The sequence below is a fragment of the Lepidochelys kempii genome, chromosome 4 (genome assembly GCF_965140265.1).
Source record: "Lepidochelys kempii isolate rLepKem1 chromosome 4, rLepKem1.hap2, whole genome shotgun sequence".
Classification (NCBI taxonomy): domain Eukaryota; kingdom Metazoa; phylum Chordata; order Testudines; family Cheloniidae; genus Lepidochelys; species Lepidochelys kempii.
This window is the reverse complement of record NC_133259.1, coordinates 14,032,101-14,045,606: the sequence shown is the minus strand read 5'-3', so window position 1 is coordinate 14,045,606 and position 13,506 is coordinate 14,032,101. Positions and strand designations below refer to the sequence as shown.

Genomic DNA, 13,506 nt, shown 5'->3' with positions numbered 1-13,506 from the left:
TTAAATGAGATTTTTCTTTTTTAAACAGGTAAATGCAATTAGTGGCTTCTGATGATAGGCTGAAGTGCATGTATACAGTACCCACAGAGAGTAACCTCTGAATAAATCCTCCTATCTCTCAAAAGTGCACACATCAAACCCAGCTATGCCAATATTCCTGTTAGGCACAATAAGCTGTTTCTCAGAATCATGGGATGGGTTTTTAATTCATCTTTCTGAAGCCCTATGCTGCGGTAAAGCAGCATCCCTGGCTGCTGGCCCACCACGCTGTTCCTGATTCTCCAGGGATACCACTCTCGTCAACAGCTGCCGAAGGCCCCTTCAGGCATTATGACCACCTATGATTGCATCTTTCTCTGGGGTGGAGCTTGTGATGGTGCCCTTCCTGGTATGGTAATTGAGTTCAGGGCACTGACTTAGGGGATGAACACAGCATGCCCAGTGTCTTAAGTGGCAGGCTATTCCCCATGAGGGGCCACAGACCCAAAGACAGCTGATTGCCATGACTGGCAGCCCCATTCCAGAGCTTCGCCTGGAACAGGAGGTGGTCCAATGGTCTGACTGCCTAACTGAACTGTCCACAAAATTGTACAAGTTCCAACTACTTAAAACCCTCTGAAGAGGATCAGCAATCACTGAACACAGCAGAGTTGAGGTCTGTATTATACTCTGGCAGCAGCTGTTAAATAAGAGCTGATTTGTTACGATACCATTAACTGTGTGAACACTCTACTGCTTTTCATAATATTGCAACGTACCACTTTCCAGACATAAGCCCAATCCTCCCAAAATAAGCAGCAACAAGCCGGGAAGGACAAGTCAGCCCTCACCTCCCTCTCTCATGATCAGAGATGAGAACCCCCTTCCATTCTCCACAGAGATCAAAGCTATCAGAGATCTCTTGTCCCTGTTGACTCACACCAGCTAGTAGCAGGGGGACAGGCATTAGTTTGTGTGGGGTTTTTTAAGACTGTCCATTGGACGATCAGAATCGGCCTATCTCCCCTTTTGGGGCTGCACATGGAATGACTGCATATACTGGGGCTGGGGCTAGAGAAGTCAAGGGGAAAAGAAGAGAAACTCAGGTGTGGGTTCATTTGCCCAAGTTCTCCTCTAACTCCCTGCCTCAGAGTGGCTTTTGACCCTCTGCAGAAGACTGCATCCCACCAACCTCTTCAGGAAGAAGCACAGAGTCAGCACCCATGGGCTTCCACCATCTGTGCAGCTTAAACTCAGGGTCCCTTGTGCTGGATGGGTGGTAGAGCTGAAAACCTCTGTATTTCTATAATTTGCAATTGGCCTCACACAGCTCGAAGAGAAATAAAACGCAGTGGTAAGTGGTCGTGCCATATGGTATGTCTAGTGGTTTAGCAGTACTTTTTAGTCATATTATTTTATCAGTAACTATCATTTTGACTCCTTTATGTTACAGTTGTACACTGAAATATCTGGTTACTATTGAAGAATGGCCAGGAGTCTGTACAGGAGTCTCCTCTCACTTACCAACACAATATCCCACAAGGTTCAGGTACTGCTCCTCCTTGCAGCTGGTCCTGCACTTGCCACTCACAAAGGTTGCATGGGGATGGCAGGTTATGCAGTCAGAGTCTGAAGGACCTTTGCACTTTTTGCAGGATGGATGGCAGGCTGCATGAGAAAACACCACTCACTGTTAAGATAATCAGTACCTCAGCAAAACATACATATATACACATATATATATATATATACACATATATATACACACACACGGGGGGGGGAAAGGGGGAGAATCATAGGGCCTAATTCTCCATTGCCCAGCTCCTTGTGTCATCATTTACACCTCTGCAATGGAGGTGTAAATTGCTACCACGGTGTAAGTGACTAAATTCTGATCTGGAAGGATTTTACCCCCTCTCCTCTTTTGGCTCGACAAGGGGCAAGCAGCAGGAAATTAAAGACCTTTGTGCTTGTCCTCTGCATAAATCAAGATCTAAATCCATATAAAATATAGAGATCATCTGCCAGCCTGTGTGTATATATACACATACACACACGCATGCACAGCAAGAGACAGGGGAGAGATAAAGGATCATGATGGCATGGTATAAAAGTTTTATTAGCATGAGTTCGGGATGGCCACATTACTCATGAATGGGGAAGCCAGGAGTGATTTATGGAAGTGTCCCCCAAACTCACTCAATAAAACCTAAATACCATGCCACATATTTTACAGTAAAACTACTCCAGAAAGAGATGAAGAGTGTTCTAAAATATTTTTATCGAGACAATGTTTTGCATCCTTCTACCTACAAAGCCAGGAGTCTTATTACCAGGATTCCAACTGTGCAGACCTCTGAGGGAAATTTTAAAAAAAAAAATACTGAAACTAATGATGTCTAAAAACCTCTAAAAATTCCCCTGAATAAAAGTGTGCAACTTCAGAAGTGTAACAACATCGCAGGACCTCCCCGGACTAGAAATAATTGCTCAATCTCTAATGGAAAGCTAGGAATCTCCCATTTCATATAATATAAAGCTCCTTCTTCTAGTCCTGAAAAGTCATCACCACCTATTTCTGACTGAGCCACCTGACTATTATTATTCAGAGGCTGGAATGAAATGGAATGAAACATTTTAAACACTGTAAAAATCGGGTAGACACAGGTTATGTTAACATTATTGCTTGTGCCTGTTTAAAAGCTACAGATGTTCTACGTTGGCAAGGTGTGAGATGAGGTAATTTTCTTTATGCCTATGTTTGCCACTTACACAACACCACCATCCCAGGATCAGACACATTTCAATGCAACTAACAGTTAGCCATGAGCCAGGATCTCCTCGGTGGCAGTACAGAACACCAAAATCAATGTAATTTTTGTAATCATTTGCCCAATAAACATCTTTATAGAGTATTTCTTGGCTAAAATCCAATAAATAGAACATGGGATCTCAGAGGAACTTCGTTTCTCCAATTTGGAGGCCTCCTACCCAGTGGTAACCAGTTCATTGAAGAAATTTAGTATCATTTTTGAAAATATCTAGCCCAGTACACATTTATGGACAATGGCTGCAATCTGATAAAACCAGTTGATGACCTTGAAACGAAGTCTGAGAAACATATCACATTTCAAACCTTCCCCCCCCCCACCTTCCTGGGGTCAGCAGCTAATAACGAAAGATTGCACCAAATCCCCAGATTCTGGCTCAATGGGTACATAGGAATTCATTGTGCCATTCAGCCACAGAGTGACTGATTCTGGTAATCTGATTATATTAGATTAAATGACGTGGATGAAAACTGATTGGCTGAAGAAGCTTATACTCATAATTATACTGCAGCTGCTGTGCACGTCAGAAATACAACACCCTTCCCTAGTCCGATAAGTACACCCATTTAGAATTATGTGTTTTCTCACGCAATTACATAATTTCCTCCTCATAAACCCAGTGCTATAGTAAACTACAGAGTAAAAATAATCTAATTCGCAGTGACAATGTGTTTTTCTAGCCTTTTGAAGCATTGAGTATAAACCATTCAAAGGTTCTTAAAAAAAAATCTAGCTGCCTATTGTCTTGCTTATTTTCCATTATTAAAATAGAATGGTAATTCTTTGCTGTCTGTGGATGCACAAACTAGATACTGCTCTTGATCCATACACACAAATTCCCATGGAAATTAAATGGGAGCTTTGTTGAAGACTTAGGTTAGCATACTTCAAATGTTCCTAAGACCACAAACAAATAAATGCTATAAAAACAAGAGATCTGTTTCCTCATCCCAAATACAAAATTATTTGTTTTGAAAGGCAGAAAACTATTTCCAGCTACATAATGCCTAGACACAGAGCATTTGATGGTTTTCTTAAAGATGTTCTGGAGCATTCTGTGTAATGAGAAAATACGTTACCCTGAGCCCTGATGGCTGGAAAGAAAGATAACCCAGTTAAGTCCACTGCTTCCCCTCCCCAGCACAGTCCAATTTTGTTTTCATCTCTTTATTTAAGTCTATTGGAGGTAACATCTGCACGATAGCCTGAGCCCCACTCGTACTCACATGCACAACTCCCACGGAAGTCATTAAGCCAAATACAGCTCCGGCACAAATCCACTTTAGTTAGTGGAGTTGCACCCAGTGACACCAGCATTGAATTTGGCCCTAAGAGAGTGGCACCCGTGTATATGAGAGCATCACCGGACAGCCTAGCTTGGTCCTTCACTCTACTGTTTCTGTTATGCATTTAAACTGTAAGATCTTCAGAGCCGGGACTAAGGCCACAGTCTTGCAATGCTCTATCCACTGGACAATACTGCCTTAGTAAAACCAGCCCTTCTGAATGCAGAATCCCGCTTAAGCGCCACACAGTATGTTAAAGATCTCTTCCCCCATGGTATGTTGGCTGAGAACACCACCGCAGCCTATTGCAATAAAATGCAGTATATTTTCACTCCAATCCAGTCGAGCAGAGTGGGTTATAATTTTTTATTTAACATCTCTCTCTCTCTCTCTGATAAAATAATCCAGCTGCTGAAGCTGGACCATATGAGTCTCTCCTAAAATTACTGAATAACCTCCTATAACCTGACAGCATGTCTAATTGCATTGAAATGTTCAAGCAGCAAGATGCAGCAGTATACACTGTAGGTCTCTCTGCGATGCACTCACAGTGGCAAAGAGCATTCTGGCTGTACAATCCTTCCGGGCACTCGGATAAGCACTGGCCATCATGTAGGACACGGGGGGAGGAGCAGGCCGTGCAGTTGTGGGGAGCTCTCCCCGTACAGGCTGAGCATGAGGAGTGGCACTCTACAGAAAAAGAAAACAAAGAGGAAGACAAATTGGTTTCCAGCCTGTGCTTGCTGTCGCTGTCCTAGACTGAGATGATTTCATTCACCTGCTAGCTTACCTTTTCCCCTAAGGCAATAAGCCACATACTCGACAGGCTTCTCTGCCAGTGAGAGGCCGTAATACAGGCAAAGGTACAAATGTTGTCTTCCGGGAATATTTATACAAAGAGCAACCACAAGTAACTGCATTTAACCCTCTCTCACAAAGATCATGCTTGCGTTCTGAGAACGGAAGAATTGGGTGCAAGCTGCTGTCTTAGGCCAGGTCCACACTTACAAGCTTACAGCGGTGCCCCTCCAGGAGCGCTCGCGCAGCGACAGAGAGCTCTCCCGTCGGCCCAACAAAACCAGCTCAACGAGCGGCGGTAGCTCTCCCACCAACACAGTGCCGTACACACACGCGCTTACGACGGCAAAAAGATGTTGGTCAGGGGGTGTGTTTTTTCACACCCCTGAGTGACAAAACGTTTTGCCGACGTAAGTGCTCGTGTAGAAATGGTCTTGTACCTTCCCCATCCTCCCTGGAACAGTAGCGGGCGTCTGCCCTTCCACAGGAGTAGCACATCAGGAAATCATCTGTCACGGTCGGTCCACACCCTGCGTGTCGGTCTTCCCTGTCGCTACCTTCCGTGGCCTTGCCCCAGCACCATTCTGTGGCAGCAGCAACAGCTCTATTGAGGACTAGTCACTTGACTTCTCAGCTAATAAGGGAAATCAGCCCTGATTAACAGGACTGTCCAGCCTGAAGTCAGAGTGTGAGAGAGAGCTGAAATAAATCACTGCCACATGCACAATCAACGACTCTACGCTTTTGCACCCCAAAACAGGCCAACTGCAACCCTGCTGATTGTTATCCATTTGTATTAGAGCAGAGACTACAGGACCCAGCAGAGAGCAGAACCCCATTGTTTTAGGCACTGTACAATAGAGGTTCTCAACCGTGGGACCAAAGCCCCCTGTGGGTCTGAGAGCCCTTTCAAGGGGGCTGAGAGGTCCCGCAGCTGAAACCCAGAGACCAATCCCTGGGCGCCTCCTGCGGGGCTGAAGCCCTGATCCCCACCACTCCCCGCAGGGCTGAACCCAGGAGGTGCGGGGCTGAAGCCCTGATCCCCAGCACTCCAGTGGGGCTGAAGCCCTGATCCTCGACCCCAAGGCCCTCCGACCCCCGCTGGGCCCTGGAGTTTTTATAGCAAGTCAAGGGGGCCTCAGAGAGTAAAAGGTGGAGAACCCCTGCTGCAGAACACAAAGCCTGGGGCTGGCAGGGACTGTTTCTAAGAGCTTACAGTCTAAACTGACAAGACGGACAAAGGATGGGAGGAAACGGGCACTAGGAGGTGAAGGAACTTGCCCAAGGTCACTCAGTGGGTCAGTAGCAGAGCTATGAACAGCGCCCAGGGATCCTGACTACTAGCGCGGTGCCCTTTTCCACTGGAGCACACAGCCTCTGGTGTAGCTAATTCCACTGAAATCAAGAAAGTTAGACCAGGGATCAATTTGACCCAATGTTGTCAGGGAAATTTCAAGAGTTTCAGATTACGGACAAGAATGTTTCCATGGATACCTGAGATAATCCAAACCTGTATGGAGAAAACTTTCAAGCCCGACCTCTCAGACAGTAAATGCAAATTTTGCCTATTTATAGGCATTTGTTCACGTCAGTTGCAGAGTTTGCATTGCTAGAAGGGTGAAGCAGCATCCATCCAGTTACTTTTAGAGCCAAGCCCCAGCAAGAGCTGGGGCTCCTGGCTTCACGGCAGGGAGTCTGGGAGCCCTGTAAGGCCAGCGCTTTCTCCACGCTGTGGGCCCTGGCAGCCTTTGTCATGGCAAGTTCACTGAACCCAAGATGCTTCAGTGTAACGTGCCAGGTTCTAAAATTGGCATCTTCCAATGAAATTGTTTCTTAGAAATATTCCAGCCTGCTCTGCGGCAGACCCTTTGCTGATGTATTGCCACAGCTCTATGGACTTAAATGGCGCAATGACAATTTGCACCCACTGAAGATCCGCCTCTAGAAATTTAAGAAGCAAGAAAAACAACAAGTTCTTGTTATCCATCCCCACGCACAGAACTGCAATTGCGCTGAAAACAATGACTGGAATGTTATTTGAAGAAAAATGTCAAGAGTGATTGAATTATGGATTTGAGGCTGGCACAGAAAACACTTAGGACAATCAAGAGATGTTCTCTTCTCTTGCTTGCCTCTTAATCGCTTAAATCTACATACGTGCAAATTCCTTTCACTTGGCACCTGTTCAGCTGACTGTAAGATGGATACAAACCTGACGCGGACGCCTTTGAGAGGAGAACCAGAGCGCTGTACCTGTTACAGCCTGTACAGCTGATTGTTTTGCAGAACCATCTTGTTGTGTTAACAATGTGTTTTTCTCTTTTAAGCACCTCTAAGGCAAGAAATGACCCTCCAGCAAATTTCTGTGAAACGAATACACTAGATAAGTTTTATGTTACAGTCATCGCCAGCAAACACAAAGCATGTATGGGGGAAGCACTCAAATTAGCCGAATAGGCTGTACAGTTGTAGAGTATCTAGCCTATGAGAATGCTCATTCTGCGTAGGGGCTCGTGGGACTCTTTCTGCAGAGCTGTCATTTGTAGAAGTACCATTTCACTTCGGACTCTGGTTGGCGGTGTCATGCCTGCGCTAAATCTGATCAAGCCAGCGCTCTCAAACTAACAGCCGATGCAGGGGCAGTGGGAGAGGCTAGCTGTCCCGAGTATGTCCCCAGGGTTTCGGAGGGGATTGTACTCGAGCGGCTAGCCCATCCCACTGCTTGCATTCCTGCAGCTACGCTACTGCTGTTAGCGCACTAGCTTGTGAGTTTGCCTACCTGGAACTTCCACCCCCGGCTCCAGTGTACACACAGCCTAAGTCTGAAGGTGGGCTGAGCTGGTTCCAGGCTTCCACAGTAAACTCTTCACCGGCCCTGCCTGCACCGCGTGAAAAGTGGTTGTAGCAAACCGTGCCGTGTACCTGCTTGCAAAGCTGTCCCAAGCTGTATGCAGCCACTGGTTCTACTAGCTGGTTGCAACATCCAGACCAGCACTCTTATAGTCTGGGTTTGGCTGACCCAGTGCCATCTACAACGGTTTCCTCTCAGCATGGCTGGGAAGCCACAAGCATTCCGCCTGTATCACTTCAGCCTGTCCTCCTAACGCCATCCCACAATGTAAGGCCTTCTGTTTGGAATTTACCTAAAAGTCTCTGTTCCCAGTCACAGTGCTGGGCATGATGGGATAGGTCCATCAGGATACCCAGAATGCATTAAGATAGCCATGGCTGAAAGGTGTGCTGGGTGCAGACTTGCTCATACAGTTCTTTACAAAAGCAGCACTCCTGTTAAACTGCTTCAGGAACAAGCAAGACAACTAAACATTTTCTGCAACCCCTGCAAGAATTTCCGCACTTGGAGCTTGCTCCTGCTCCAGTTGAAGTCACTGGTGAAACTCCTACCATTGTGTTCAATGGAGCGGGAACACCAATGCAGACCTACTCTAGGAGCCATAAAAACGTACCTGGACCTGCTAGAATCTGACACATTTTTAAAATGATATTTTCTCTCAAAAACACCAGCATTCAGGACAAACATCAGCTGAGCACATTTAGGTTACGAAACGCTACACGTTTCAGGTTGATAACTTATTGGTGCCACAAGCCAGACAGTAGCTTGTAGCATGTCACAAGCACATCCAGTATATCACACACACACACACCATCAGTCATTCCCAATACTGTATTTAAAACCTAATGAAGACCAGCACGTACGCTGAAAGCACTTAAGTATCATTTGGCCAGTCTTTTCCTCACCTCTGCACACTCTGGTGTTCTCGAGGTAGAATCGGGCTTTGCACTGAGAAAGGCAAATGCCATACGGTGCTCCCTCGAGGAGCTGTCCAGGCTGCAATACCTCCTCTGGCTTCCTGCACTGGGTGCAGTGAGAGTTCTCTGGCCCCACACAGGCACGGCAAGATGGATGGCAACCTGTACAAGAGCAATGGAATATGAAGTCATGGATCAAAGGACATCATCCTTAAACTGACAGAAGCCAGATAATCTGAAGGCAAACCACAGAATCCTGTCATAAAAATGAGAGCTGGTGGGAAAAAAAATAGATAAATCATCTTCTTCAGCCACCTCGGAGTGTTGAATTGCTCCTTACAGGAGATTCGTCAAGCATTACGCGTGGGTGGGTTTCTCTCAAGCACCCGCCAAATTCGACTCCCATTGAAGGGAATGGGAGTTTTATCACCCATTTCCAAAGGAGCAGAATTAGGCCAATGCATCTGAAAATCCCACCAGATAATTTTAAATGAGTTAACTAATGGGGTATGCGCAGCCTCCTTTGGGAGGCTATTCCACAATCCAATGGGATGCTTTGTTTTATATAATGAAATGGTGAAAACAGATTTGACATCTTTTCCCAATTAAAAAATAAAACCTATTTTTTTTCAAAATCCTAAAGGGGAGCACACGGCAGCTTGGTGTTTTAGGCAACTCCATTTTCCTTTGACCTGTAGAGCTGCCTAAACCAACACTGTGTTGTTGGGGAAGCAGGGGGGAGATGGGGAGGAGGGGAAAAGGAGGGTTTTGAAGGGTTTATGAGAAGTGTAAACTGAGTCCCCTGAATGTTCATACTTTCCTTTGCAGCCCAGGGGAAATTACCTTTTGCATGAGCAAATCCATTGAATTTTAATATGAAATTGTATGCAAAGTTAACTGTCATCAGAAAAATATAGGAAACATTGTCATGTTGGCCTACTGCAACAATATGGGGAGGGAGGAAATCTCCAGAGGGAGCAAACCCTGGGGGAAAAAAAAATAAAAAAATAATCATTTGTGTGTGTTTGTTGTGGGGGGAAAATGAAGCAAAAAGTGGCAATTTCACACACCTCACCTTACTTCAGTATACGGTAATGGGGCAGACTCTCAGCTGCTCTAAATCAGCTAATGGAATTTGACTGATTTATACTTTACTGAGGATAGCTCAGTGGTTTGAGCATTGGCCTGCTAAACCCAGGGTTGTGAGTTCAATCTTTGAGGGGGCCATTTAGGGATCTGGGGCAAAAATTGGGGCTTGGTCCTGCTTTGAGCAGGGGGTTGGACTAGATGACCTCCTGAGGTCCCTTCTAACCCTGATATTCCATGATCTGGTTCAGAATACATAGTTTACCTTTGCAGACATTGCGATCGTGATAAAAGCCTTCTCCGCAGGCAGGCAGACACTGGCCCTGGTGCAATCCCAGAGAAAGGGAACAGGAAGTGCATTGGGTAGCCAATGGTCCAATACAACTGGCACAAGAATTGTGACAAGCTGGTGGAGAAACAGAGAGCATATAAGTGGAATCTGCTTGTAGTCATGCTGCCGGCTACTGTACCATGCTGCCAACCAAGTCATCTCTCAGTCCGCACACATCCACAGTATTCGGTCACATGTTAAAGTAATGACAGTGAGGATAATAAATAATAAGAAAAATAATTTCCTCTTGCATAGTGCTTTTCACTCATAGATCTCAAAACGCTTTGCAAAGGAGATCATTTTAAAATAATCCACCCCGAGTTAACTGAGCAACTTAAAAACTCAAACCCCGTCTCCTCAACTAATTCTGTACCCCACCCACTCGTAAAAGAAGATGAGCTTCGGAATGTGCCTTGAAGGTCATTAGAAAGGTCATGCAACAAGTGCCAAGCAGAAATGCCTCTTACCTCTGCATCTCCGAGTGTTGTCTGTGTAATACCCACCAGGGCATTCTGAAATGCATTTCCCACTGTGTGACACCTTATCTGAAGCACAAGTTAAACATCTGGGTTGGTCTGAATAACATATTTCACAGGACTGGTCACAAGCTGCCAAGAGGACAGATCATTAAGGAAATGCACCATTATGAAAGGAACAGCAGTGTTTCCAATCTGGTTGTATGTATACAATATAGCAAAATATAGTCATGCCCAGCTCCTTCCTTGTTACGGAGACACTTTCAAATGTTACAGTAAATCAAACCCTTCCTCTTGCCTTTCACTGCATGCCGAGTAACATATATGAAAGAAGTCAGAACAGATCTCTAATTGCCCTAAAGAACTAGTGGAATTCTGAGTTACACCATAGTAGAAACAGCAGCAGCTGCTCTGCACTAGTGCTCTCACTACTGCTATCACCAGTGGAGATGCACTTTTATTACAGCAACAGTGGAAAATTGTCAGTAAAGAATCAGTGAGACATGGCCTCTGGAGGCTCCGAAAATCCTAAAGGTTTTCTTCTCAGGAATTGTAGATTTGAAAAAAATAGGCTTATGTCCCATCTGCTCCCGATCCAGATAAATTCTTAGCAATGTCTACAATTTTCATTTTCCATCAGAAAGAGACTTGAGAGTTAACACCCCATTGAGATGAATGTAAGGTGGAAAGGTCACAGCCCTCTTTCACATTTTCTGAATGCAGCAGACATCAGTTTGCATTCAGAGGGTTTTCTTCGTAACCATAAGTATTACTAAGGACATCTGTAGAGGTGTAACTACAGAGATAACATACCAGCAGAATCAATTAAGAGTGATGGAGAGACACTCATACACACACCCCATAAGCTCATGGTTTGGGAGTCTGGAATATGGACCAAGACTTGGATACAGTCCCTGATGGTTCCTGTTCATAAAAATGGGAACCCAGCTGTTTGTGCAATAATTTCCACAATCTCATTATTGATATAGCCCTAGCAAAATAATGCTGAGCACCATCCTGAAGAGAAAGCCCAAGAGAGAGAACTTTCTGGCTGAAGAACAAGCTGGGTTTAGATCCAAAAGAGACATGGTGGAGCAAATATTCAATCTGCATGTGCTATGCAAGCTAGTGCTAGTAAACAGCGGGAAGGCGGTCCATGTCCTCATGGATTTTGCTGAAGCAGATGGCATAAGCCTCTTTGGACAATCCTGCGGCTGGTTGGAGTTGGTGAAAATGTAATACAGCAGATACAAAAGCTCTACAGCAGTGCAACGGCTTTGGTGTTTGCGGGGTATGAGCAAAGCAGTTGGTTTGACTTGAGGATAGGAGTCAAGCAAGGCTGCATGCTATTCCTGACCCTTTTCAATGGTTATCTTGAAGAAATTGTAAGAAGAGCCACTGATGGAAACCTACAGGAGGGTGTACACGTGGACAAACAATTAGTCATCTGTGTTTCGCCAGTGATATTGACCTGATTGGATGGTCACAAGAAGAGGTGCAAAAATTTCTAGACAGGGCAGTGAGGAAAGCAGAGAAATTAAATATACAGAGATCAAAGAAAAAGACAAGAGCAATGGTGACATCTAAGTCTGTTGAAAAGGCGAAGATATTCCTACCCACATCTGAGGAGGCACTGGAGTGTGGTGAGCACTCCAAAGAGCTGGGTAGTGTGACGACAAGGGATGCCGAACTCTTAGAGACACCAGACATAGAACTGGATTCATGATGGCTGCTCTAGCAACATTCAACCACATCTGGAGAAGCAAAGGTATTACCATGAAGTATAAAATGACACTGCTGCAGTCTCTTGCCTGCGTGTGCGTGAGATACGGATGCTAAGACAACAGACACCCAAGAGGCTTTCTGCCTTTGAATTGAAATGCTACCGGTGACGGCTGCGCATTAGCTATACCTCCCACAGGACTAACAAGAAGGTAATCACCCGAATTTACAGCATAAATGGAGTGACAGCTGATATCATCAAGACTTTCAGACGAGAATTGGAGTTTGCGGGACACATGGGTTGGATGAGCAGAGGAAGATTGCCAGAGCAAGGTTTGCAGCGATTGGTGTCAAATGCCAGCGGAAGGGGACACCCACAACGAGCGTGGTCTGACGATGTGGCCGGCTGGATGGGAGGCAGTATGGTGCACTTCTTAAGGCTGCGTGAAGACCGTGAAACGTGGCGGAAGATGGCTGGACAGCGACTCCTGCGTGCTGTGATTTTACCATTCATTGCGATGTGATGCGACAGTGCTTTGCACGACACGAATGACAATGAACAACATCGATGCAGAGCCAGCCCCTCACGTACATGAGTTTGCCCCTGTTCATCTCACTTTGGCGAGTTCCCGGGTTAGCTGAGGCAGCATGCTTACTTTCGGCATTTGTAAAGTGCAACAACCACCACGTAATCACCCCAGTGCCAATTTCCTTCAGGTAGCTGGGACATCAGAAACTCTTAGGAAGGGCAGATTATCCCACATCCGCCTACTGAAGGGTTTGTCTCACCTCCTCTGATGCAGCTGGTAGCGACCACTGGCAGAGATAGGTTAGTACACTAGATAGACCTTGGGTCTGATCCACTCTGGCAACTCATTCGTTTTTTCTCATTATCTGCCCAGCTCTACCTGTCTCTAAAGACTTATATTCGTTGCCCCCCTTTCCTTCTCTTTCTCCCTGTCCTTCAAAAGATTCCCCCATGCTGCAGGCATTGTTTCGTCACCGAGCTGTGGATTATTGCACATCTTCAAGCAATCTGCTTGCAAAAGTCGTTGCTCTTTCCACAGTCAAGCAGATGTGTCAAGCCCAAAGAATCATCTCATTTTTGCTTTCATGCTGCTCAGTGAACAAAACAGCCTTAAACCTTTCAGCACCTGATCATTTTAAATGAGCTAGTAAATCTTATAAACAAGAAGCAGCATTTCTCACTAAACATTTATGGAATAGGG

General features: G+C 45.4%; 1 protein-coding gene across 7 annotated transcripts in view; it reads right to left on the bottom strand.

The window, feature by feature from the left end:
• The window catches only part of FRAS1 (Fraser extracellular matrix complex subunit 1), a 299,490-nt gene that overhangs the window by 128,333 nt on the left and 157,651 nt on the right, over window positions 1-13,506 (bottom strand). For all 7 annotated transcript variants that reach the window (XM_073340462.1, XM_073340465.1, XM_073340463.1 and 4 more), the window contains 5 exons: window positions 10,547-10,687; window positions 10,014-10,154; window positions 8,651-8,824; window positions 4,646-4,786; window positions 1,504-1,647 (listed from right to left, as the gene is read on the bottom strand). In XM_073340462.1, the coding sequence (XP_073196563.1) occupies window positions 1,504-1,647; window positions 4,646-4,786; window positions 8,651-8,824; window positions 10,014-10,154; window positions 10,547-10,687 (741 nt within the window). The remainder of the gene's footprint in view (window positions 1-1,503; window positions 1,648-4,645; window positions 4,787-8,650; window positions 8,825-10,013; window positions 10,155-10,546; window positions 10,688-13,506) is intronic.